At 43.1% G+C, this 27,287-nt stretch overlaps 1 protein-coding gene across 8 annotated transcripts in view; it reads left to right on the top strand.

The window, feature by feature from the left end:
- The window catches only part of LOC137384908 (RNA-binding motif, single-stranded-interacting protein 3), a 1,676,909-nt gene that overhangs the window by 1,103,863 nt on the left and 545,759 nt on the right, over positions 1-27,287 (top strand). For all 8 annotated transcript variants that reach the window (XM_068059619.1, XM_068059634.1, XM_068059609.1 and 5 more), the window contains one exon: positions 4,808-4,866. In XM_068059619.1, the coding sequence (XP_067915720.1) occupies positions 4,808-4,866 (59 nt within the window). The remainder of the gene's footprint in view (positions 1-4,807; positions 4,867-27,287) is intronic.

The following is a 27,287-nucleotide window of genomic DNA, read 5'->3' as shown; positions in this document are numbered from 1 at the left end:
GGTGAATCAGAATTTATTAAAATTGTGAGAGATGAGGAACTGTGGAGGGGAAATGAGATTTAGGTGTCCATGTGAATACATCATTAAAACCTAGTGCACAGGTACAAAAATTAATCATAAAGGTTAATAGAATGTTGGCCTTTATCTTAAGGGTGTTGGAATACAAAGTGAGGAAGTGATGCTTCAACTGTACAGAGTTTTTTTCAGACTCCATCTGGTGTATTACGTTCAGAGATACTTTGACATACAAAGGGAATGGAAATCTGAAATTTTCTCCCCCAAAAGGCTGTGTATATGGGATCAATTGAAATTTTTAAGACTGGGATTGATACATTTTTGTTAAGGGTGTTAAGAGACATAGATCGCAGACAGTTAAATGGAGTTGAGGTACAGATTATCCATGATCTAACTGAATGATAGAAAATGCTGAAGGGGCTGAATGGCCCACTCATGTTCCAATGTTTCCTATGCTTTGAGGAATTCCTAAACAGCATCCTAATTCCAATTCAGCAAAGAACTGGAAGACGTGTCATGGTTACCAAAAAGGAAGATTGTTCCACAGAGCGTGGAGTCTATGGAAAGTTCACAGACACATAATGAGTTATTTATTTTCACTCCACTCGCCACCAGACAGTAAATAGTAGAAGCACCAGATCACTGGTAGGCAGAAACTTTTCTATCTCTGGAGGCAACACTAATAGGGTGAAGAAACGAAAGAGGTGCAAATTCTTAGGGAAGGTCCCCTGGAAAAAAGAATACTCACTAAAAGTGACAGTTTGACTTGGTCACAGTCTCACCTCAGTTAGAAGTTTGAAAGTTCAGGCTCCATGCTTGAATTTAAGCACATAATCTAAGCTTGCACTCCAGTACAATACTGAGGGTGCATTACATTGTGGGAGTTACTGACCTTTATACAAGATGTGGTCTGAAATACATAGGAGAAAGTGACAGATTACTAATGTTGAGACTAATACTGCTTTGATATTTAAGAGGGCCAATGGATTCTGTGGAACTTGTATATGAATCCAATATTTTTGCTTCTAGTCATGGCTAGGAGAAATCATCATGTTTGTATTTGGGAAAATGTGCTGCTCTCTGCCTTGACTACTTCAACCGTCTTGTATTAAGCCTGGATAACAAAATTTGCATTAAAACAAAGGATCTTTCAAGAAAGAGCAAAATAAACTTCATATGCACAAGCACTGTAGGCAGAATTTTATAGGCCTCTGGGAGACAGCTTGGGAAGCGGGAGGATCCGTAAAATCGCGACGGAACGTGGGGGTGCAGAATGCCCATTGCCTTCCTGTAGCCCTACGATAAGGTCGGGGGCGGGAAAGGCCGAAGATGGCCTTTCCACCCAGAGGTCAATTGAGGCCCTTAAGTGGCAATTGATAGCTACTTAAGGGCCCTTTCCCGCTGCTGCAGGAATTACACCAGTGGTGTGGAAGTGGGGGAGAACCTCCTCCACGTGGGGAGGTCACTCAGTAAAATCAGGTGGCTTCCCTGCAGGCTTGGGGAGGAGGGACCTCCTCCGTGGGCAATCCATGACCCACGGAAGGCTCCTGGTGGCAAAGTTCGCTCCTCCATGGACACCCAACGCCCGCCCCCCCCCCCCCAGCCCTCAATCACCGGGTTTCCTCTTGCCTTTTTGGTCTGGCCCCAGGACCCCCATTGGTTCCACAAAATTCAGTCTGTATGTGCACATGTATGTGTACATGTTGATAAGCATATGCTGATATGTAGGCATGTGTACACTCATTGACACACAATGCTTATAGGCATGTGTGCGCATGTAGGCATGTGTTGTATTGGGACTGGAAACTTTATTTTGCCTCTGTTCCATGGAATGCTTGATGCTTCCTAAAGTGGGAGACTTTTTATCGCACCTTTTATATGCTTTGCCTTAATGAAGAAAAAAATAATTTAAAAAAGAAATACTAAAATTTCTCACAGATTCCAGGGGTTTGATCCTGCAGGATAAATGGCTGATATTTGATCGTTCAGTACCTGAGAAAATTTACTGTCCATTTTTAGCTTCAAGCTCGGAGTTCAGCAAGGCGTGGGGTGACTGGTTCAGAAGAGTTGGGATACCAACACTTTTATAAGTAACTCTCTTTCAAATGGATAATGTGGGACACATCTTCAATTGCTAGAAACTTGATTAGGTAATCTGATGAGACCAATCAGGAGCTCAAAACTCACTTTGCCTGACTGAAGATAGGGGGACCTCTTGATTGCCCCCAATTTCCATTATCTATGGCGGGGGGAGAGGTCACGGGGAGTTGATCCTTTCCATTGTGCCAAATAACTGAAGTTTCACCATAATTGAGCGCACTGTTTAGAGATTATGCCAAAGTAATCATTTCAGTAAAGAAAAATAACTGGCATCCATTGAACTGGAACTCAGAGGGATTCCCAAACAGGGGAGAAATCATGACACTTAAAAGCCAGTATCTGATAAGTGCAAAACAAAACTATGTTGTTGATAGATATTTCCAACTCGTTAATACTCAGAATCTTTGATCCCAAGAGGGATCAGGGCCTCAGAAGCACATCCTGTTCCTTGAGATGCAGGTAGGAATGTTTTGATCTCACATCAAAGGCACAATGTTCTGCAGAGGTGTTAATGGGTATCTACTTCATATATCTAGTCCCTTCATAAACTGCACATTTTTAGAAAAAGATATTAAAAACTGAGCAGGATACCATGTCACTATTTGAAGCTAAACAGAAAGTATTAAGGGCTTCTTGCATGTTTGTGATTTCTTTACTTCACTGATTTCACTGACAAGAATTCCCTTTATAGAATTAAAATAATGATTGTAAAGTTGCATGTCACTCAGATTCAGAACATTGCACCACTCCTTTCATGTGCTTTGGTTGCCCCTCCTCATTTTTCTCTTTATGCCCCATCGTTCAGTTTCCTGTGAAACCTCTTAGGATATTTTTCTACATTAAAGACCCTATTTGAAAGCAGTTTGTTGTTGTGGCAATATATTAGAAGAGATAGCTTCTTTATATTTAGACGTTGACACCAGTGACTCTCTTAATATATCAGTGAGTAATATTCAACCTCTCTATTGCATTCACTCTTAGTTATTTTGGACTTACGTCTTAAATCCCTGCTACTGGATCTTAAGACATTAATCATATTTCAATCAAGAATTTCTAATTTAAATATTAAAAATATTGTTTATTAATTTAACTGTACAGGGTGCCTTTTCACTCTGTTAGGAGGTCATCAAATACACATTACTGAAAAGAAAACTAAAAGTGCTGTCACACAAATTGTCTAGCAACTGAAATAGAAATGATAGATTAACCTAATGCTGACCTGCATTATGGTGTAGCTGAGGTTGGTTGGGGGGGGGGTGGGGGTGCGAGGGGAGGAGTTTGGAATATGGAATTAAATCTACAGGTCTTCCAGCCCATTCTTGCTTCAGATATGGCAGGAATTAGGCTCAGTTACACTGGCTGACCCGGGTAGCTTCCACACACTATTGTGGGGCAAACAAGAAGCGGGGATGGGAGCCGCTGCCTGCCCCACACAAGATTTGTGGAAGAAGAGGAGGTGTGGCCAAGGACAGAGACCACAGGCTGGGAGTATCCTTGACCTTGGCCTGGAAGGTGCTCTGAGTGAGACTGGATGAACAGGCCAGTGAAACGGCAGATTTGGGGTCCGGGCTTGGTTTAAGATCTGGACTGTGAAGAATTTAATGATATTAAGCAGATTTTTCAGCCCTTTGAGGATGTATCTGGGATGGGCCCTGGGACCCCCTCTTCTGTGCCAGCACAATTTGCTGTATTTTGGTGCCTCAGACGTTCCCCTTGTGGCATGGGCACCCAGCAAACATCATTTAAAAATGATGACCTCCTTCTGACCCTGCTATCTTTGGTGGGGTCAGTGACAGAGGTCACTGGTGAGCGGATCCAGGCATTTATGGCAGGATTGTAAAACCACAGATTTTCAGTCGCAGGATCATTTTGTGGCTCAAGAAGGCAAAATTGAAGCTTTTGTCTGGTAGCTATCATTTTCTTCTTACTCAGTGGAGGTGCTGTCAATTAGCAATGCTGGAGGCAGGTCTAGTTGGATCACATCAAGCTTTACCAGGCCTTGCTTGTCTTTACCAAGACCATGCTGAAGAGCAAAGAATCCCCAAATTATTTTCTTCCAAGTCTGGAACATTGCTCATCTTGATTCCAACATAAGATAATCTGCTGCTAGGACTCCCAGCTATGCACCTGTCATCTCCACATTTGACTATTCCAATGATTATATGGCCATACTCTCAACCTCCACCCTCTAGAAACTGCAGTTCATCCAAAATTGCACTGCCTGTATCCGATCCAGCACTAAGTCCGAATTACCCATCAGCTCAATGCTGAACTACATTGGCCCCAATGCTACAAATCCCTTGACTGTATTCTCCATTGCTGTAACTCTGGCCTTTTGTTCTACCCCATCTTTCTTCATCCGACTATTTGTGGTCCTGCTTTCAGCCACCTCGGCCCCATTCTCTGGAATTCCCTCCCTAAATCTCTGTCTTTCTTTGAACCCATCAATAAAAAACATCTCTTTGTACAAGCTTTTGGCCACTCCTCCTAATATCTCTTCCTTCGGCTTAATGCTCTTTTTTTTGCTTATACCTTTGTCATGTGGCTTGGGTTAATTTTCTAAGTGAACTGCACAATATAAATGCAAGTTGTTGTTGTGTCTGGACTGTCTAATAAATAATACGACTTATAAACATCCCAGAATTAAGCTGAATGGAAACAAAATTGAGCTATTCATGTTTATCTTTTTCAGATATGGAAAGATAGTATCGACAAAGGCCATCCTAGACAAAAACACCAATCAGTGCAAAGGTATTTATAAAGTGCCACATTATTATCAATTTCATGCATATGTTTATGTTCCTTCTGAGAGTGAGATACACTCTTTTACAGGGATTTTTGCAAGTTTTCTCCCTTCTGTTTCTTTTTGAGCTTCCTATTCTGTCAGTGTCCTGTAGCTAAAAGGAATAATGGCAGGTGACAGTATTATTGGGAATCTTGACAGCTGGTGACTGTCTTTCCTGCCATCTCTCCCTCCGTGTAGACGAAAGTTTTTCACATCAACCCACATGACTGCAAAACTGTGAGGAGGAGGAAATCATCCCTTCACTTTATGGTACCCTCTATCTTTGGTTGTGGTACAAGTTTTCCATGACAATGATTGTCAAGAACACTTGTTATGTCACATTTTGCACAGATACTTTGAATACAGTGGCCAGTATAGAAAACTGATCGTGGTCGTTAGAATCATCTAGCTCTGCCTGGAGGTAAACAGATGCTGAAAATCAACCAAACTTGCCTTCAGATAGCAACAGTCTTGCTCCAGTCATACTGAGGCCGAAAATGAGAAGCCAACCTCACCATTGTGACATACCAATCCATCACCGAGCTTCACTCATTTGTATACTACAGAAGCAATATTAGGCTGGCAGGCTCAGATTATTTTCAGTCAAAGTGTTAGAGCAAATATAGTCCAGGCATGCTTAGAATTATCATTAACTAACTATCAAATCTTGATTTAACTGAAAGCATGCAATTTTCTGTAAATCATTATGATGCTTGTTTTTTTGTCTAAAAGTGTATTTTGTTTAATACTACTCATAGAAAGAAGGAAGTAGTATCTTGCCCAGTAACAATATATGAACCAGATAAAATTTGAGCAGTAAATATGGTTCACTGCCCTGAGTGACAGAGACCTAATGGACTTCTGGTCTGCAATGGTAGGGGCAAAACGTTTGTAGTTTAAAGGGGAATAACGCTTAGAAATATATTTGTTTTACTGACTGGAGCAATGTTATGGGGTGTTGTTGTCTGATCTTATCAGTGCTTATTCAGTTGTTAAATTGGAAAATTGCGAATTGCTACTAGCTCTTCCTTAGTTAAAAATAATACATGCCTGCCTATAGTTTATTATTGAAAGCCATTTTGTGGCCTCATACTGCAAAATGGTGGTGTGACCAGAGGCCAGCTAATGCCATCAGGAAATAGGGCAATGCCAATTCTGCACATTCCCCCATACATTCAGCTTATGTACAGGGGTTAATTTTGACTTTGAGTGATGGTATAAAATGGTTGATATAGATTCAGGCATTTGTTATATGTCTCTCCTGACTTTGATGGAAATGAAGGCCTGGATTTTAACTTAGCTGATCCACCAGGAGTGGGGGAGGTCATTAAGGTGTGGGGAACCCAAAGGTTGCGACTACCCCTGTGCGCTGTGGAGTTTTAATTCTATAGTGTGCATGTCACATCACAGATTGGTTTCCCACCCAGAAGCCAGCCTGATTGATATGCTTGGCTTCCAGTCAGGCTAGGAGCTGGTTGGTGGAGGCCGTAGACAAGGTCTGGAGGTCTGGGGGTGTGCAATCCCAGGGTCTCGGCTGGTTAAGGGAGGTCGGAGGCCTTGATGAAGGGAACGTTGGAGGCCTCGGGTGGTGTGGGGTAGGCCTCAGGTGGTGTGGGGTTGCAGAGGTTGAGGCGTGGGGGTGGGGGAAGGAAGTGGAATCAGAAGCTTTTGGAGATCGGCAACTTTAGGGAGGGGTTGAGCTTGGAGGCCTCATGGGGAAGGTTGAAGGGTGGGGTATACTATTGCAGGGATTGCCCAGGCAGGCATGTTGAATCCAGGGGGTAGGTGTAAGTGCAGCCTCCTCCTGGATCCGTCAGCCTTTGCCTGGATGTAGCTGCTGGGTTTCACAAGGCTCAGGAACCAGGCCGTCAACAGTTAAATTCAAAAAGTAGTATATTTGGATTTCCAAAAGGCATTTGGTAAGGTGCCACATAAAAAGTTACCCAAGATAATAGCTCATGGTGGTAATATATTATCATAGATAGAGGATTGGCTAACTAACAGGAAACAGAGTCAGGATAACTTGGGCGTTTTCAGGTTTGCAAACTGTAATTAGTGGAGTGCCACAGGGATCAGTATTGGGGCCTCAACTATTTATGATCTGTATTAATGACTTGGATGAAGGGTCTGAATATATTGTAGCCAAATTTGCGGATGATACAAAGATAGGTGGAAAAGCAAGCTGTGAGGAGGACACACAAGAGCGGCTTTGGTGGCCTGCAGAGTGATTTAATCAGGCATGAGTTGTTTCTTCAAATTTCTGATGGCAGGACTTTTTTCTGATATTAAGTCAGCGGCGTGGTTGCAGCGGTCCGGGGTACCCCCGCCCGGTGGTGGATTGCAGCTTTTCATTCATTTCCATACCACGAATACTCATTACCCTACACTTAATTCAAATTAAGTCCTACCTGCCAGTGACGAGCGGTATTCCCTTCTTTTCTTTTCAGGGGATGGTGGTGAAGGCATGGGGGTGTGTACATGGAGGAACAGGGGAGGGTACCGGACAAGTACAGGGTGGGGTGACTGTGTGCATGGAGGAGCAGGGGAGGGAGGAGGGGAGCGTCCAGGGTGTATAGTGGTTGTTCTTGCTGCTGAAACTGGCTGCGGGTGACTGCGGCGGTGGTGGGTTGATTTGAACATTACAATCAACGGATGGTCATGAGGGGCATAAAGGGAGGGATGAGTGCTGTCAACGTCAGGGACCTGTGCGGCCAATTTAGAGTACTGGCTGGCAGAGGGAATGACACAGTCAATGGGGGCAAATGGATTCTGTAGGGGGAAGATCGAGACTTATTGTTGAGTATTCTACGGCATCATAGGGAGAGGAACGGGACTCGGCAATAACATCAGGGTGGATTTGAGGAGGATCAAGGGTCAGAGTCGGCATGTTGATGGGAATGGGAGTAGGAACAGTGGGGAGAGGTGGCATGAATAAATTGATTGTGACCCTGTCCAAGGTAATGGTGGGAGGAGGTTCAATGGTAACAGGGGAAAGGGTTAAGGTTACATTGAGTGGGTCAAGGGTGATGGGTGCAGGCTGGAAGATTTTTTTTTTATTAGAACATTACAGCGCAGTACAGGCCCTTCGGCCCTCGATGTTGCGCCGACCTGTGAAACCATCTGACCTACACTATTCCATTTTCATCCATATGTCTATCCAATGACCACTTAAATGCCCTTAAAGTTGGCGAGTCTACTACTATTGCAGGCAGGGCGTTCCACGCCCCTGCTACTCTCTGAGTAAAGAAACTACCTCTCACATCTGTCCTATATCTATCACCCCTCAACTTAAAGCTATGTCCCCTCGTGTTTGCCATCACCATCCGAGGAAAAAGACTCTCACTATCCACCCTATCTAACCCTCTGATTATCTTATATGTCTCTATTAAGTCACCTCTCCTTCTCCTTCTCTCCAACGAAAACAACCTCAAGTGCCTCAGCCTTTCCTCGTAAGACCTTCCCTCCATACCAGGCAACATCCTAGTAAATCTCCTCTGCACCCTTTCCATAGCTTCCACATCCTTCCTATAATGCGGTGACCAGAACTGCACGCAATACTCCAGGTGCGGTCTCACCAGAATTTTGTACAGCTGCAGCATGACGTCGTGGCTCCGAAACTCGATCCCCCTACTAATAAAAGCTAACACACCATATGCCTTCTTAACAGCCCTATTAACCTGGGTAGCAACCTTCAGGGATTTATGCACCTGGACACCAAGATCTCTCTGTTCATCTACACTACCAAGAATCTTCCCATTAGCCCAGTACTCTGCATTCCTGTTACTCCTTCCAAAGTGAATCACCTCGCACTTTTCCGCATTAAACTCCATTTGCCATCTCTCAGCCCAGCGCTGCAGCCTATCTATGTCCCTCTGTACCCTACAACATCCTTCGGCACTATCCACAACTCCACCGACCTTAGTGTCATCTGCAAATTTACTAACCCACCCTTCTACACCCTCTTCCAGGTCATTTATAAAAATGACAAATGGCAGTGGCCCCAAAACAGATCCTTGCGGTACACCACTAGTAACTAAACTCCAGGATGAACATTTGCCATCAACCACCACCCTCTGTCTTCTTTCAGCTAGCCAATTTCTGATCCAAAGCTCTAAATCACCTTCAACCCCATACTTCCGTATTTTCTGCAATAGCCTACCATGGGGAACCTTATCAGACGCCTTACTGAAATCCATATACACCACATCCACTGCTTTACCCTCATCCACCTGTTTGGTCACCTTCTCGAAAAACTCAATAAGGTTTGTGAGGCACGACCTACCCGTCACAAAACCGTGCTGACTATCGCTAATGAACTTATTCTTTTCAAGATGATTATAAATCCTGTCTCTTATAACCTTTTCCAACATTTTACCCACAACCGAAGTAAGGCTCACAGGTCTATAATTACCAGGGCTGTCTCTACTCCCCTTCTTGAACAAGGGGACAACATTTGCTATCCTCCAGTCTTCCGGCACTATTCCTGTCGACAATGACGACATAAAGATCAAGGACAAAGGCTCTGCAATCTCCTCCCTAGCTTCCCAGAGAATCCTAGGATAAATCCCATCTGGCCCAGGGGACTTATCTATTTTCACACTTTCCAAAATTGATAACACCTCCTCCTTGTGAACCTCAATCCCATCCAGCCTAGTAGTCTGAATCTCAGTATTCTCCTCGACAACATTTTCTTTCTCTACTGTAAATACTGATGCAAAATATTCATTTAACACTTCCCCTACCTCCTCTGATTCCACAGACAACTTCCCACTACTATCCTTGATTGGCCCTAATCTAACTCTAGTCATTCTTTTATTCCTGATATACCTATAGAAAGCCTTAGGGTTTTCCCTGATCCTATCCGCCAATGACTTCTCGTGTCCTCTCCTTGCTCTTCTTAGCTCTCCCTTTAGATCCTTCCTGGCTAGCTTGTAACTCTCAAGCGCCCTAACTGAGCCTTCACGTCTCATCCTAACATAAGCCTTCTTCTTCCTCTTGACAAGCGCTTCAACTTCTTTAGTAAACCACGGCTCCCTCGCTCGACAACTTCCTCCCTGCCTCACAGGTACATACTTATCAAGGACACGCAGTATGGGGATACTTACCTTAAATTGTAGATGCGCCATTTTCTCGAACAATAATGCAAACCATGTGGCCATTCAAGGATTGCCAAGAGAGTGGGAGGAGACAAATGATAGTGGGAAGGATTTCCGCCTGACTGCAATTCTAAGGCACATTAAAGTAAACTGCTCATTGCCTCAATGGTTCTGCTGACTGGCAACAGAGGGCTGAATTGGAACGCTCTGCTTATTTCATTATTTGAAAAGCTGCAGCAACATGTAAAGGCCTGCTACCCGACCCGAACCCGACGGAGCCCGACAACAGGTGTCGGGTTTGGGTCGGGTTGGGTCGCTCTTCTGGGTTCGGCTTTCGTCCTCGGGTCGGGCCGGGTCCAGGTTGGGCCAGACACACATAGTACTCACAGTACTCCACAGACTCTGAGTCTGTTCAGTGAGCGAGTGAGCGTCTCTATGACGTCATCGCGCTCATGCTACAGCAGTGCAGCTTCCTTCCATTCCATCCATCCAAAAGTAGTAAGTACAGTGAGTGCACTATGGTTGGATCGGGCTTGGGAAGGGGTCAGGCTCGGGTCCGATGTGGTTCTATCGGGTTCAGGTCAGGTTTTTTTTCCAGACCCGCCTTTAGCGACATGGGTCTCGTACACCCAATTTGTCAACTACCACGGGAAGAAGAGCAGTGGGAGTGACTAAGGAGGGAAAAATGTGAAAAATCTGCCAACGACAAACAGCCATCATTGAAGACTGAAGGCTCAAAAGGCAATGAGAAATATTCATTGGGCACTTTCTGAAATGCTTTGCAAGCATCAGTGTGTTCCAGCTATCGGCCTCCAATAAACATTTTCCTTTTCAACTGAAACAGAGCAAATGATTTATATGAGTGCATCAAATATTAAAGTAAATAAAGATGTATTTAAACTTCTGGAATATGTGCACAATATTTACAGCAGCCGTGCCACCCTCATGCACAAAACTGTTTCTTTTTAAGTTTTCTACCACTAAATCTAGGTGCAACCCCAATATTAGCAGCAGAGGTTCAGGCAGTCTGTTCAGTACACTGCCTCATTGTTGTGGATGACTGTGTGGCAGGCGTCTTCTGAGGAACAGGGCCTTGATGGCTCTATCCTACTGGGGGTCTACAGCACTGGTGCTTGAGTATCCCTCTAGTGCTCGCCTGTTGGAGGTAAGGGGTCAATGTCGGGGGTGGCGGGGAGGTGGTGGTGGTAGGATTAGACGTCGCTTACGCTGGGCGTGTCCTGAGAGGAAGGCCCCGGGCCTGCTGGCACGTGCCTGTCCTCCATCTGAGTGTATGATGACACCTGCTTGTCTCCCTGAGGGGAAGGAGCACCTGGAGGGAAATCCAGGTTCCTCGTCCCCCACTCATTTAGACTCTGCTGCATGGAGCCCATGGCAACAGTGATGGAGTGCAGGTCAGAGCGGGTATGGCTCAAGTGCTGAACCAGACTCGCCAAGGAGCTCACCAAACTCTCGAGGAAGCCATATGCTCATATGCCTGGGACATGGCAGACGTCATGGTTTGCATGGACTCCTCCATGGCAGACGCTAAACCACGCATGACCTCAGGCAACTCTGACATTTTTCCACATGGCTTTGCTGCACATCCAGTAGACTTCTCATAGCGATAAACAGAGGATCGTCATGACTGTAGGGCTGAGCAGGGGCCTGGTTGCCAGCAGTTCTCCGATTGTCAGGGGTCCCGTCTGGTACATGCTCCATCAGCTGCTGGGATGTGTCTGTGTTGTGTACATCAGATTGTGACCCAGATTCTAATCTTAAACCCACTGTGGGCCATATGGATGTATCTGCGCTGGCAGAGGTGGAAGAAGAGGCCGGTGACGGTGCACCCTCTGGGACATTGGCATCTTCCTCCCCAGAGGAGTGGTCTTGGGCTATGTGGCGTTGCATCACTCGAGTGTAGGCTCTTGCAGTGGAGACACAAACAGAAGCACATTAAGCATCAGCTGAACATGAGTTCACACACTTTTCTTTGATGTGCACATATGGCTGCAAGACTAAAGGTGACACTTCATCCTTACGCCCTGAGGATCCTGTCTCACCATCTGCAATTGCCCTGCCTCCCTCCTCTCTTGTTATTTCTGATGTCCCCTCCTCAGCTGGTGTCAGTACCCTGATGTCTGGGACTCCTTCACCTGTCGTTGCCTGCTCGTGCTGGTTGTGGGTGAATTTATCCTGCAGGAGACAGTGCAGATTTAATGACATGTCAAAAGATGCATACATCCATTGTAATCATGCATCGACATCACTCATTCTGGGCAGGTTTTCACACGACACATTCAAGCACATAAAAAATGCCATCGTCAACTTTGCACACAATCAATAAGTGTATGGCACCAAGGCTGCTCACGCATTCCACTGCATGCCTTGTCTGCCTTCTATCTTAAAAACAGAGCCAGGAATTAAAACAATGGAACAGCTTCGCCAAGACCACTTACCCTTGCTGATCTGAGCAAGTCATTGATAGTTTGGGACATTGAACCCAGGTTCGCTGTGTCACCCCACAGTTCGAGACCTCCTCTGCTACTTCCATCCAGGTGGGAGGGTCTTTGGACTCCATCTGCAGGGAAGAGGACCTCCCGCTTATCCATGACGTCCTGGTGGAGAACCTGCAGGGAGGCATCACTGGACCGTGGGGCGGGATGCTACCTGCTGGCTGACATTTTTTTTGCTCTTGCTGCAGTGGGAAAAGAATGATGGGGAGTTGGTGCTGGGTTTGAAAAATTAAGGAAGGAAAGAGCAGTTACAAATAACGATTCAATTTTGGTAACTCTGAAGACACTTGCATAACATGAAGGCTGCTGCTCCTTGAGGCTTGAAACACAGAATGCTTTATAACCGTGGCGATCATGGTGCTTGAGCCAGTGACAGCGGTTTCCACCCTTGAAGGACCGTCCTTGCCGCATGATTGCATGTGTTTCCCGCGCCCATCACCGCTCCGTTCATTTACATATAGAATTCTGTGGGGACATGGGAAAAATGGTGGAAGCGGAAGTTACGTCAACTTCTGGTCCCGCCGTCGGGAATGCTGTGGGACTCATAAAATCCCGGCCACAGTGTCTGCAAACAGATATAGATAGGTTAAGTGATGGGCAAAAGTTTGGCGGATGGAGATACATGGAAAAATGTGACCTTGTTCACTTTGGCAGGAAGAATAGAAAAGCAGAATATTATTTAAGTGGATAGAGACTGCATAATGCTGTGGTCCAGAGACATCTGAATGTCCTCACATATGAATCACAAAAAATTGCATGCAGGTACAGCAAGTTAGTAGGAAGGCAAATGGAATGTTGGCATTGTTGCAAGGGGGATGGAGTATAAAAGTAGGGAAGTCTTGTTACAACTATACAGGGCATTGCTGAGACCGCACCTAGAGAACTGCATACTGTTTTGGTCTCCTTACTTAAGGAGGGATATACTTGCATTGGAAGCAGTTCAGAGAAGGTTCACTAGGTTGATTCCTGGGATGGAGGGAGTTGTCTTATGAGGAAAGGTTGAGCAGGTTGGGCCTGTACTCATTGGAGTTTAGAGGAATGAGAGGTCATCTTATTGAAACATGTAAGATTCTGAGGGGGCTTGACAGGGGACATGCTGAGAGGATATTTCGCCTCCTGGGGGAATCTAGAACTAGGGGGCACAGTTTCAAAGTAAGGGGTCTCCTTTTTAAGACCTGCGATGAAGATGAATTTCTTCTCTCAGAGGGTCGTTAATTTTTGGAATTCTCTTCCCCAGAGAGCAGTGGAGGCTGGAATATCGAATAATGCCAAAGCTGAGTTCGACAAATTTTTGATTTACAAGGGAGTCAAGGATAATGGAGGGCTGGCAGAAAATGGAGATAAGGCCACAATCATATCAGCCATGATCTTATTAATTGGCGGAGCAGCCTCAAGGGTCCGAGTGTCCTACTCCTGTTCCTATTTCTTATGTTCTTATTCAGTTGGGGGCTGGATTGCTCCTCATTGTGAAGAGGGTGGAAAGATGTTGGGAGCATTGAGGTGTGCTGTTGAGGGAAAATCTGAATTACTTAAACATGATTTTACTGAAGGAAAGATCCACTTATGGTTCCCTTTGTTTCGCGCAGCAGCCATTTAAACACGCTGTAAGTTCTTTGCATTGACCCTTGCCACTTGGGAGAAAAATTAGTTTTTCACGACATCAGGGATTTTTATTGCTTTGTTAAATGTACTTCGAGCTTTTGGAGAGCTTCTGAGGTGGTTTGGAAAATGCTTACTGTAAATAAAAAGGATAACTGGCATTTGCAAATGCCGTGGGGTGCCGGGGCGGAGCAGGGATTGTGGGGCTATGGTGGAAGACTGCAGCAAGTTGTTGCATAATATTAATGGGAATCCCACTTTTTAATAGGTCATATAAAGCGTGATCTGTGTAACCTTGCAACACCATCGACATATACAGTTGCAGCCACTCACCATTTTTAATTGATGTATGTCAACACACAATTTGGGGCTGTGTCAAAAAGCAGTGATGCATCTCAGGGCTGAGTTGATAACGGTTTATCAATATCATCTCAACCCTTCAATAGGTTGGTGTCTTGAAACAGACTCCAGACTTGTTTTCTCATGTAATATATGTAGAAGATTTTTGACTTGTTTTCTTTAGGCAAGTTCGGTTGACTATAGTTTTATTTTACTTTTTGTGGGCTTCTGCTTGTGTGCCACATGATTAAGAGTGAAAATAACTCTGCGGAGAGCAGGCATAGGAGTTTACCACAATATTTGCATGTTGTAATGTGTTAACAATTTGAAATGCATAAACAGTTATATTTTTATCATTAAAAATTGTTGGGAGAATATAATGGCTGGCAAGTGGTTTGCCCTTGTAAAACTGGCACTCATGTGATGACTAACTTTGTTACCACATTTTACAGTTCTTTTGAAAGATGTTTGAAAGGAATGGCGATGTATCTGATAAATTTATATATACCCCACAGCACAGCTGTTTTCTTTCACTCACGTGTATTTGTAATTAATTTGGAAAACCATCAGGCCACAGAGGCTTAAAAGTATTGCACATCTAAAGCTCTTGGTGTCTTTCCAAGAAAGGTCAAAATGCTGCCATGCAGATGTCTTTAGATTTGACATTGAACTCAACATCACATTCTGTTGTCCTACAAATATTACACTCTTTAAAACACAGATTTTTTTTACAAGTAAGTAAGAAGGGGAGTTTTATCTTAAAGCACGATTTCCATAATGGAGGTTTTACATCAATACTCAGAAAAAAACAGCCTGTGATCTTGAAAGTATTAAGAAAACAACAAAAAGTTATAACTTTAATGTTTTGACATTGTCCACAAACTTTATCATTATTCCTAGTGTTTGTTCCAGAAAGAAAGACTGACATTTATATGCCGCCTTTCAGAATCCCAGGATGCCTCAAAAGACTTGACAGCCAATGAAGTGCTTTTGAAGTAGTCACTGTTGTAATGTGGGAAATGTGACTGTCAATCTACACACATTAGCCGGGAATTTATGTGGCCCCCTGAGACGTGATCGAAGGCAGGAGTATCGCGATGGGTGTTTTGGGGGGGGAGGGGGGGTGCAGTCATGAGGGGGTGGAGTCCCCGTCACCAAGTGATCTTCCCCAGATGGGGGATAGGCTGACGACGGCCTTCCTGTCCAGAGGCCTATTGAGGCCCTTAAGTGGCCTCTTAATGGCCATTTAAGGGCCTCTTCCCACCAGCGCGGGGAGGCGGGGGCCTCTGCAATGCAGGGCTCCTTGTAGCATGAGGTGCCCTCCCTGCAGGCTAGGTGGGGTGGGCGGAACTTTCAAATGGTGGTTTTCCCTTGTGCCTGCTGCCCTTAGCCTTCTTGGTGGTAGAGGTCGTGGGTTTGGAAGGTGCTCTTGAAGTAACCTTGGCAAGTTGCTGCAATGCATTTTGTGTATGGTGCACACTGCTGCCACTGTGCACCGGTGGTGGAGGGAGTGAATGTTTAAGGTGGTGGATTGGGTGCCAATCAAGTGGGCTGTTTTGTCCTGGATGGTGTCAAGCTTCTTGAGTGTTGTTGGAGCTGCATTCATCCAGGCAAGTGGGGAGGATTCCATCACACTCCTAATTTCTGCCTTTTAGGTGGTGGAAAAGTTTTGGGGAGTCAGGAAGTGACTTACTTGCTGCAGAATTCCAGCCTCTGATCTATTCTTTTAGCCAAAGTATTTATGATTAGAACTCATGTCTCCAGAGCATTAGTCCAGGACTCTGGATTACTAGTCCAGTAACATTACCACTATGCTAACATTTCCACACTCAATATACTCAACGACTGAGCATCCACAGCACTGTGGGGTAGAGAATCCCTTTGTGTGAGGAAATTTCTCCTCATCTCAGTTCTAAATGGCCAATCCCTTATTCTGAGAGTTACAGCCTGCCAACCCAAAAATGTCATGTTTATTTCTACTCTGTTTTCTGTCCAGCAACGAATCCTCAGTCCAGGCCAATATATTACCTGCAATACCATGAGCCCTAATTTTATGTAATAACCTCTTGCATGGCACTTACTGAATGCTTTTTGAAAATTCAAATACACTCCATCCACTGGTTTTCCCTTATCCATCCTCCTAGTTACATCCTCAAAAATCAAACATGATTTCCCTTCCATAAATCTATGTTGATTCTGCTTTCTCATATTATAATTTCATAAGTGTCCTATTAACCACGTCCCTAACAATAGATTCTAGTATTTTGCCTACAACTGATGTGAGGGTATCTTGGCTATAGTTTCCTGCTTTCACTCTTTCTCCTTTCTTAAAAGCAGGGTTATATTTGTTGCCTTCCAGTCCTTGGGAACTGTTCTAGAATCAAAGGAATTTTGGAAGATCTAAAATAGTGCATCCATTATTTCTGCTGCTACCTCTTTTAAAATCCTAGGATGCAGGTCGTCCGTTCCAGTGAATTTGTTGCCATTTAGTCTCATTAATTTCTCCAGAACTATTTCTTTACTTATACTGGTACATTGGTTACGTTCATTCAGTTTTCAATGCCAAGCATACAGCATCAATTATAAAATAACAAGTGAATGATGCATAAGAATTCACTGGCCATATTGGTGGAATTTTACTTTGGTCGGACAGGAGCCGTCCACAGACTGAAAAGTTGGTGGCGATCCCGCATCCATCTGGCCTGGGGATCCGGACCGCATTTTACGATCCCCAGACTCTTAATTGGTCTGAGGTGGGACTTCCACCTCCCTGAGGCAGGAAGTCCTGTCTAATGGAGCTGCCGGTCAATCACCGGTCCGGCAGCCCTTTTCCCAGCAGCGCCACTGGGAGCAGTGGCCACTGCTGGGACTGCAACTCAGCATCAATAAGAAGAGGAAGAATGTCCTTGGAAAAGGTAAGTTTTTGGGGCCTCGCCAGGGCTGATTGGTCAGGCCCCTGCGAGGCAAGGGTGGTCAATTGGAGGGACAGGAGGGTGAATTGGGGGTGGTTTGGGCATCGGGGGTGGCCCTCCATCGGACACCGGGTGCCTGATCATGAGCACCCCCCCCCCCGTCCCCCCGCCCCCCACCACAGGCAAGTGTCAGGTGGCTTTTCTCAGGCCTGGGCCACCCGACCAACAAAGGGTAAAATCCCCATGACAGCGGACGGAGGCCCTTAAGTGGCTGTTAAGGGCCATTTAAGGGCCTTGATTGGCCTGGGGCGGGCGGGCCAGTTTTCATTGCAGCGGAGGGGGGAGTGGGTCGGAAAGCCCCCTGAGCCTCCCACTCCATTTTACGCCCGAACCCCCCCCCCCCCCCCCCACCCACCAACCTGCTCTTCATATTTACATAGAGCTTGAATATTTAATTGTTCATAGATTTTAAGAGATAGAAGTCAACCAAGCTGCATTGCTAGCATGTAGAAGTGGTCAGCATCCATTTATGCTCACTGTCAGAGGCTGTTTGCCTCTGGCTTAATAGGAAGAAGCCATCTTTTGAGGTGGGTACTCGTTCTATCTTGTTTATGTACAGTGCTACCAGTAGATCCAAGGTCGCCACTGATGATTGAGCTGGAACGTAAATGCAGCACAAATCAAAGTTTAAGCCCCACCCGTAAGCCGTCGTATCAGGGATATAAGGTATCCAGCCGCATACACCCTCATGGTTACCTAGGTTACAGAAAAATGCAAATAGTTTGTGTGATGTTGGTGATCTGTACTTCACTGACATTTGAAACAGAGGCTCATTTACTACTGTGCAAAGGGTAAAAGTGAATTCGTATAGTGTTAAATGTTTCACCATTGAAAAAAGCAAACCGATCATTGGGAAAAAATGGCAATAGCATTTTGGGATTCAATTATTTTGTTTTTTTTCTAATTCTCCTGTTTAAATTTGTTGTTTTTTGGTTAACTTTTGGACCAACACCAAACATTTATCTCAACCACAGTAGAGCACCTCGTACTGCAAGTGAATTTTACATTTTCCATATCAACTTCCTGAGCGGTGTTTGCATTAGACTGATAACTGGTACTTCTGTGCCATGGATTAAAATTTCCCAGAAAAGTAGTTGAGACTGCAAAATCATTTTTTTTTAATTGCTTACAGCCAGCAGAAAGGTGCGGTTTTGATCTGATCAGACTTGACTGGATGTGAATCTTGGTCCCGAAGCTGAAAGAATAGTCTACTTATCCACTGCTCCCTTTGATTCTTCTTGGTGCTTGGCGTTGACAATTGTGGGCATATATTTTAGGCAGATTTCAATGACAAAAAACCAAGGCTGGTCTTGAAAGCTGAGCTGGGTGTCCAGTGTTGAAAGGGCAAAGTAAGAGTTAAGTCTGTTGGATGCATGATGGGATAAAATTGTACTAATCGATTAGAGCAATCTTCATATTTTTATAATCAAGGAAGTATCACAATCACGTGATATTAAGAATGCACCTACAACGGATGCAATTCACCAAACAATGGAGACATTGGCATTTTTTGGGGCTTGTTTGACAAAGGGAGTACTGTGCAATATTAGCTGAAAGATGTAATTCACGATTGATTGAGGAACATTCAGGACTTAGTACTGTACTGACTGTAGCTTTTGTTACTAGAATTCACACTGTATTGTGAATCAATGTTATCAGAGTTCTGAGAGTCACTGGGGGGAATTTTAACTCCCAAAAATTTACAGGTTTGGGTTGGGTGGGATTTTAGAATGTTAAATACCTGAATCCTGACCCCAGTCCACCTCCAACTCGCCCACTTACAGTTTTAATGGAGGCAGGACTGGGGATGGACAACCAACCCTGGAGGTGGGTTGGCAACTTAAAGTTTATAATAATGTTGAATATCTCATAGTTAGCCACCATTTAAATTTAACCCAGTTTAGCTGAGTTTTCTGGGTCTCAGGAAATCCGGCAGTTAAAGAGAGGCAAAGACTGCTGGATCCAGCAGGTAAGTGCCTTTCCACTAGCCTTGTCTTGCTGGATGTGGCCGGGAAACAGAGATAAAAAATACTAATCAGATCCTGCTGTTAAATTCAGCCGGGGCCTTCAGGAAATCCGTCCTTCCGCGTTTCCTGACCTCAAAGCAGACCCCTTGCTCCTCTCTGCCTCTGAGTTAATATCCAGCCCGGTGTTACTACTATTTAGTAGCCAAAGGGAGGTAAAGACTGGGGGTGTATTCCACCATTTTGTACAGCAAAATAATATACCATAGGAAATTCTTTTTATAAAAATGACAGACATGCTTAATTTGGGTTATTCTCTCTGTCAAACTGTTCTAGTGATGTAGCTGAGTAGAAAGTATTAAGGTTTAATATTTAGAGCTTATATCATGACATTGTCATTACCCTCCCAGTTTTTACATAGATAAAATAGCGGAACAATTGGCCCCAGAAAAAATTCCTGCACTTTCTGTGAGACCTTTCCCCCATTATACAGTGGCTGCTTCAGAATGGCTGACTGCTGGTAGCTACAATCAGCCATTGTTTAATCCTTATCCATAAACAAAAACATAAACTAGGTTCCAGCACAAAGAGGTTTGGCATGTAGCACTGTGCTAGTACAGCCACTATTACTATCTATAAAATATGATTATATGATTAATAGTTGCAACTACAGCTTCCATTCAGGATAAGAGCGTAATCTCTAACTTCATGCTTATTGTCAGGCAAGCCCCCCACCTGCCAAGACTGAGGCACACATAATTTCGTCACATGAACATTAAAACTTAAAATTGCAAGCTCCTGATTGGAAAGATATTTGCATAGTGACAGACAGTGTTGGAACAAAGGGACCCAGTCTTTGCTTCCCCAATACACAGAAGAAGTGCTCAGACCAGTTTTAGTCACATGACTAGCTGGCTGTTGGTGTTTTGAACTTTCCACAGATTTGAACTCAGAAAGCACTTTTCTCATGGACTGAGAAGACCTCTCTCCTGTCTGCTCTCATCTCGTTCTCATCAGCTCTGGAAACCGTTGAAGACACTTGAACCCCTAGAGAGAATAGTCTCGTACAGTAAATAAGGTTTAAGAAGAATACTGGGCCCCAACGAAAAGCAAGACCACCTACAATCAAGGACTGTACGGCGAGCTGGAAACACAGAAACAGTAACAAAAAACCCCCTTTAGAGACTGCCTCAAACCTCTCCATTTTATTTTTCTTCTGCTCTTTTCTGCCCCCTATTTGCGTGTATCGCACGTGCATGCTAGTTTGGGCATGTCGTAGATCCGTAGGTGTTAACCATATTAGAGTTTAAGTTTAAGGTTTAATAAATTTCACTTTCCTTCTTTAAACCTAAGAAAGCTTGTTTATGCTCCTTTCTTTGCCTTATAATTCGAAAGCTGTGAACGAGGATTCACAAAGGGGGAGCTCAAAACACAGTGTGTTTAAAAATAAAACCCTGTTACAATAAGATCGGGTGAAGACAGCAAAAGACCCATAGACACCTTTCCAACCTGGTTGTAACATTATATTTGGACCTGATTAATGTAAAACTTGATTTGACTCCTAACACATCATTATTAAGTAGTTAGGTTTTGAGTGTTTATTTGACCTTTGGTGTTTATTAGCAGCCTTCAATAAGGCAATCTTTTGTGAGGTAGTGGTTCTTGAGTATATTCCTCTATTAAAACAACTATGGAGCCTATCCTTACACAAGAATGCAAGAAATAGGAGCAGGTGTAGACCACAATGAGCCTGCTCTGCCATTCAATACAATCATGGCTGATCTTAGGCTTCAACTGCACTTTCTCACTGCTCCCCATATCCTGCGATTCTCTGAGAGACCTAAAATCTGTCTATCTCAGCCTGAAATATATTCAATGATGGAGAATCCATAACCCTCTGGGTAGAGAATTCCAGGTATTCACAACCCTTTGAGTGAAGTAATTTCTCCTGATCTCAGTCCTAAATGATCGGCCCCTTATCCTGAGACTGCGCCCCCATGTTTTAGATTCCCTGACCAGTGGAAGCAATCCCTCAGTGTCTACCCTATTCAGCCCCATCAGAATCTTGTATGTTTCAATGAGATCGCCTCTCATTCCTCTAAACTCCAGAAAAAATAGGCCCAATTTGCTCAGTCTCTCATCATTGGACAACCCTCTCATCCCAGGGACCAATTTAGTACACCTTCACTGTACCGCCTCCATGCAAGTATATCCTTTCTTAAATGTGGAGACCAAAACTACATACAGTACTCCAGATGTGGTCTCACCAAAACCCTGTACAGTTATAGCAAGACTTCTTTATGCCTGTACTCCAATCCCTTTGCAATAAAGGCCAACATGCCATTTGCCTTCCTAATTGCTTGCTGTACCTAAATGCTAACTTTCTGTGCTGCTTGAACAAGCACACCCAAGTCTCTTTGAACATTGACACTTACAAGTTACACACCTTTTAAAAAATTCTGATTTTGCTATTCTTGACCAAAGTGAATAACTTCACACTTCCCTACATTATACTCCATTTGTCATCTTATTGCCCACTCACTTAACCTGTCTATATCTCTTTGCAGCCTCTCTGTGTCCTTCCCACAGCTTATCTTTCCACCTACCTATCATCAGCAAACTTAGATACATTACTCTCTGTCTCTTCATCCAAGTCATTAATATAGATTATAAATAGCTGAGGCCCCAGTACTGATCCTTGTGGCACTCCTCTATTCGCTGCATGCCTACGTGTGCTGTTGCTTCCTTTTATTATCTTGAAGGCACTTTATCATTTAGTTTTCAATTCCAACTGGTCATTTAAGTACATCTCTTTGCAAAAATATAGATGACAATTTAAAGCAATAACTCGGTCACTTATTAGATACAAATTGTTAATTTCCCACAACAGTGATAGTTATGATAGAAATAATCTAGTTTGCAACTGGACTCTAATGTGTGTAGACAATGATCCAGAGAGGAGAGAAACAGTAAGATCAGGGATCCTAGTGACACATCTTCAAGGGGTTAAGACAGAACAACAGATCTATTCCAGTAGTGAAATGGCTTGCTGTCAGACATAGTCGAGTTCACTGGTTGCATTAAGAAAGAAAATATGAGGATCTGGTGATTTTGAAAAATTGTTTTGGTTTACTGTCACCAAAAGACAATGGCCTGAATACTTTAAATACTGGTCACAAGTTTTGAACAGAGCTTTGAGCTGGTGCTGTGTACATGGCCTATCCAATGTTGTGCAAATTCAAGATCACTTTCTCGCTTTAATATTCATTGCCCCAATCCTAGAATTGCATTTGCTTTTAATGCCTTTTTCTCCCATCTATATAAGTGATACTATAGATCTCTCTGTTCCTCCATTCGGGAAGGACTATACCTCCTCAATTCGTCCTTCATTCAAAATTGCACCCTTTCATATTTCTCCACATTACACTCCATCTGCACATATTAGCCCACTCTGCTAACCTGTTGATGTCCTGCTGTAATCTCTTGTATTCTTTCTCACTGTTTGCTACAATCCCTGATTTGGTATCTTCTTCAATCTTCATTGCCACTCCTCTTGTGCTCTTGCCCAATGATTTTTTTAAAACAGCATGTACCATGTCTAAGAATGTAACCAAAATAATTTCTTAAATTTTAAAATTGTGGTGCAGTTGATTAAGGACAGATTTTCTGAAGATGGAGGAGTAGGATTGGCCTCTTACTCACTAGGCATATGTGATTACGTTGTATTTCTCTTTTTTCAGACTGAAATTCTTGACTTTCAGTTGACAAGCAGGGAATTGGATTGGATCCCTTGATGCTTCATTCTATATTATCAAATTTGATCAAAATTATTATTACAAGCATGTTAGTATGTGAAGTGTTCAATTTTTCAAAGCAATATTTTTGTGTGCATGTTTTCTTTAAGAATGGAAATGAACTCATCAGTACAAAAACATTGATTATTATTAGATTCAACATATGAATGGTGGGGGAGAGCAATCAGTTTCTGTAGTGACTTCTAACGTAGAGTGCATCGGTATTCAGCATTGGGTCAGGCAGTTTCACGCAGGGTTCTGGTGACCATTATACTTAAACAACTTGTCCAAGAACACAAATGAAGAATGACCAGTTGAGTGAAGTTTTTGGAAGGTGCCTGTAGAATCATGACTCAGCAGGATTGAATGTTTTCAGGAGAGAAGGGAAGGAAATTGAAGTCATAATAATACTTTGTCATGGCGTCTCAGCGTACAAATAATGAGGTAGGGGCAGATTTTATGGACAATATTTTATGATGAGAGAGCTGTTGATGATTAACGATTGACTAATTGACCCCTCATAGAACATGGGTTTCTTTCCTATCAGTAGCTTTATGGTGGTTTTTCACTTGCTCTGCAGCAGTTAAATAGCCATGATCAATTTGATTTATTTCCAACATGTATGATTTATACTGCTTCTGCTATGACATTCTGATTAATAATTAAATTGTGTAAGTAAATTTTGCTTCAAGACTAATTTGTGGAGTTAGTTCCCTGTGCCAGTGTGAAGTATTCACATCAAGAATAGGGAGTGCATTATTCAAATACTTGGGATAATGAAGCCCTTGACAAAACAACATTTCAGAGCTATTACAAAATGAAGACTTTGGGCTTTTTGGTTGTAGATTGCAGGACACATGTGTTGTATTCCCTCAGGCGGACTGTCATTTTGCAGACACTGTTTCAGAGATTTTTTGGCTTGCTAGGTGACCGGGAAATTGAGTAAGAAAGCAAAAGGCATATGTAATAACTGTTGGCTTTGCTGTTCCTTGCTGTTCTACTCTTTCAAAACTGAATCTCTCCAACATTTGTCTAAGTGCTTCTTTCACATCTAAGCAGCAATTACTTCTCAGAAAATCCACTCCCCCCACCCCGCTTCCGCCATGCTTAGTTTTCTGTGTTAGTCAAATTTAACTGAAAGTACATTTTACAGTAATGGCTTGGCACGCTGCCACATTAAAATTTCTTGGCTTGTACCCATCATAATCCCAGAAAAATATGTTCCTCCTTAATGTTGAATAGTGAGGGAGAGAAGGAGAAAATGAAAAGGGCAGTTTTGGTGTGATTGTTATTTGTGTGAGATGCAAGATTCAAATCACTAAGGTCTGAACCTGAACATGTAACAAAAAGGTCAAACGTGCTAATAGCTGTATATTTTGTTGCCTAGCAACTCATAAATAAAAGGATTTTTTTTTTTTGTAATTTTATATTTGGTGGTTTTTAAAGTTTTAGGTTGGTGGGCCAGTGAGGGATAAACTCCCTATAAAAAAAATTATCATTGTGTATGTGTTGGAATGTTTTGTCTCAATTAGGAGTCCTTTGCTATTTGAGAGGTTAGTCTCTAAACAACTTTATGCCTTACAGACCCTGGAGACTAGTCTCAAACACGGCAAAACTCCCTCAGCAAACACTATAATAATGGAGGCAGTTAAAGGCGTCATGTTGTCTCTAGCTGCCCTCTGTGGGCCTGATTGTCACAGCAGTAGATAACATCCTGTCTGCTATTAAAGCAAAGAATTTGGTAATATTATTAAAAGATGGCCATAGAATGATCAAACCCAGCATAGTTTTACATTATGGAACTCAGTAATGGAATCTTTCTTTAATCTTGTTATAAAGATCTCACCATTGATTTCCTGTCACATCTTTATTATCATGAAATGTGTTGCTATAAGGACAGCAGGATTTGATGTTTTGCCTTGTTTAACATCTTTTAATTTTCTTACAAATAAGAAAGTGGATGAGGCTGGAGCTATAAACACTTTAGGTTGACCTGTAGGCTATTGATAGCATTGTTGGAACAGCCTGTAGCAGTTTAGAATGATTGTTTCCAACATCATTCAGGTAGTTTTTTGTCTTCACCTGGCAGTAATCTGGCAGAATAAACTGCCTGCCTGTATAGAACCTCCCAGTTCTGCAATGGAATGACAATTATGCGAGCAATTGCTGCCTGGTTCCCACCCAGGGGGTGAAGATGTAAAATCCAGATGGATATTGGAGTTTATGGCTGCTTGTTATTGTCCTGGCTGATGACACCCTTACGGCAGCCATAAACCGCAACTGAACAGCGCTGCACTGATAACCCATTAATCGCCCAAGCCATTGATGGGCTGAAGGAAATAGGGTCAATTTTAGCCATTGGAGGAGGTGAGAGTGTCTCTGAAAGAGTGGGCAGTTGTCTGAGGTACAAAGTCTTCTGTGAACTTGAAGTAGCAAAACTGGAAGCAGATTCAGCAGTAACTGTCAAAAGGGAATTGGTTATATACTTGAAAAGGAAAAAGTAACAGGGCTATGGGGAAGATCAAGGGAGTGGGACTAATTGGATAGCAATTACAAAGAGCTGGCACAGGCTGAATGGTCTCCTTCTGTGTTGTATGATTCTATGATATGCTGTAGAATAGACTATGCCTTTAAGTAAAACTGCAAAGCCTGAGAAACAGAAATAGCAAAGTGAGGAAAGAAGGTAAAGATTCTTTTCAAAGAATGATCCGATTTCTGTGGTTTCTGTGGTTGACAATTTAACAGCCTCCTTCCCTCCTAAAAGCTATAAAGAGCCTTCAATAAGTCTACCTAAGGGCAACAGGCTTGTCAGGAAATCATCCAAATTGCACTTTTGTCCATTTCCAGAAGGAAAAATGCTTCAGGTAAGCATATCATAGCAATTATCTGGAGGATATTAATAAACTGTTTGATTATTATATTTGCCATCATTTCAGAAATGATCACAGGAATAAATATTTCCCAATTGCTGATAATGATATTTGTTATAGAGTGTACAGAATGAATAAAGCTAAGAACTGAGGAAGGCATTTGACCAGTTCTAGTACCTCAAGTGATTTATCAATGGAGAAAGGAAATGGACTGGATGCGCTGTGTTTCCCAGTGTTTATTCCTCACTTTTATGTTTACTCGTACGTGCACTGTGCTGACCATGAAATGAGGACAGACAAATTCAAATGCACACAACATTTCATTCGAGATAGTTCTCCACTGTTGAGGGCCACAACGGCACCGCAACTTCCAGTGATCTCAGATATGCCGAAATCCGGAAGTTGTGGTGCGCCTCAATGGACTCTGGAGGAGCCCATGCTGATGGTCCTGCTGTTGGGATGCTTAAAGCGGCAGCAACCAGTAGTGGGGAGAATTTTGCCTATTTGCCCACAACCTGCATGGATTTCTATGTGCAAGGAGTTTGGGCTGATAATGACAGGAGTAAGTAGCAAAGAAAGACTTAATTTAAAGCAGATTTATTTATTTGACCTTGTTTATTTGAGGGGTGATAGCAGGGTAGTAGAAATGAAAATATCAGCAATATTCAAATCACTGTTGTATGGTATAATGGAAGATTAGAGTATTAGAGAGGCAGCCTTTAATGAACTTAAAAGAGTGTTACCATCCAAGACATTCATTGTGTTTTTCTGCTCCATTAATGAAATCTCTCAGTCAACTGAAGGTACCAATTTCCTTCAATAGTGAGATTGAAGTTATCGAAATGCATTCATTAGGACTGAAATTGTGAGTTAAACTAAATTTTAAAGATTATTAGTAGAATTATTCAATTACATCAATTGTATTTATATTTCAAAGAAAAATACCATTGTTACTGTAGGCTATTATGTGATTGTTAAACAGAAATGATTGTTCGGACCAGTTAACAATTGTTGCAAATACCTAGCCATACTATCTGGCTTGCAGTTCTTCATGATGCAGTGTCATGAATGAAAGAGAGTCTTAAATGCTCCCCTGACTCCTCTGCCTCCCCCCTCCACCCCTCTGCCTCTCCCCTCCACCCCTCTGTATCCCCTGGCTCCTCTTCGCACCACCGCTCCTCACTGCTGCTGGTGTCAGTAAAGCACTTGATGGGAGTGGAAAACCACAGGTTGTTTCTGA

This window comes from Heterodontus francisci, chromosome 2 (assembly GCF_036365525.1).
Source record: "Heterodontus francisci isolate sHetFra1 chromosome 2, sHetFra1.hap1, whole genome shotgun sequence".
Taxonomy (NCBI): domain Eukaryota; kingdom Metazoa; phylum Chordata; class Chondrichthyes; order Heterodontiformes; family Heterodontidae; genus Heterodontus; species Heterodontus francisci.
The sequence above is the reverse complement of the archived record's forward strand: the minus strand, read 5'-3'. Positions and strand labels throughout refer to the sequence as shown.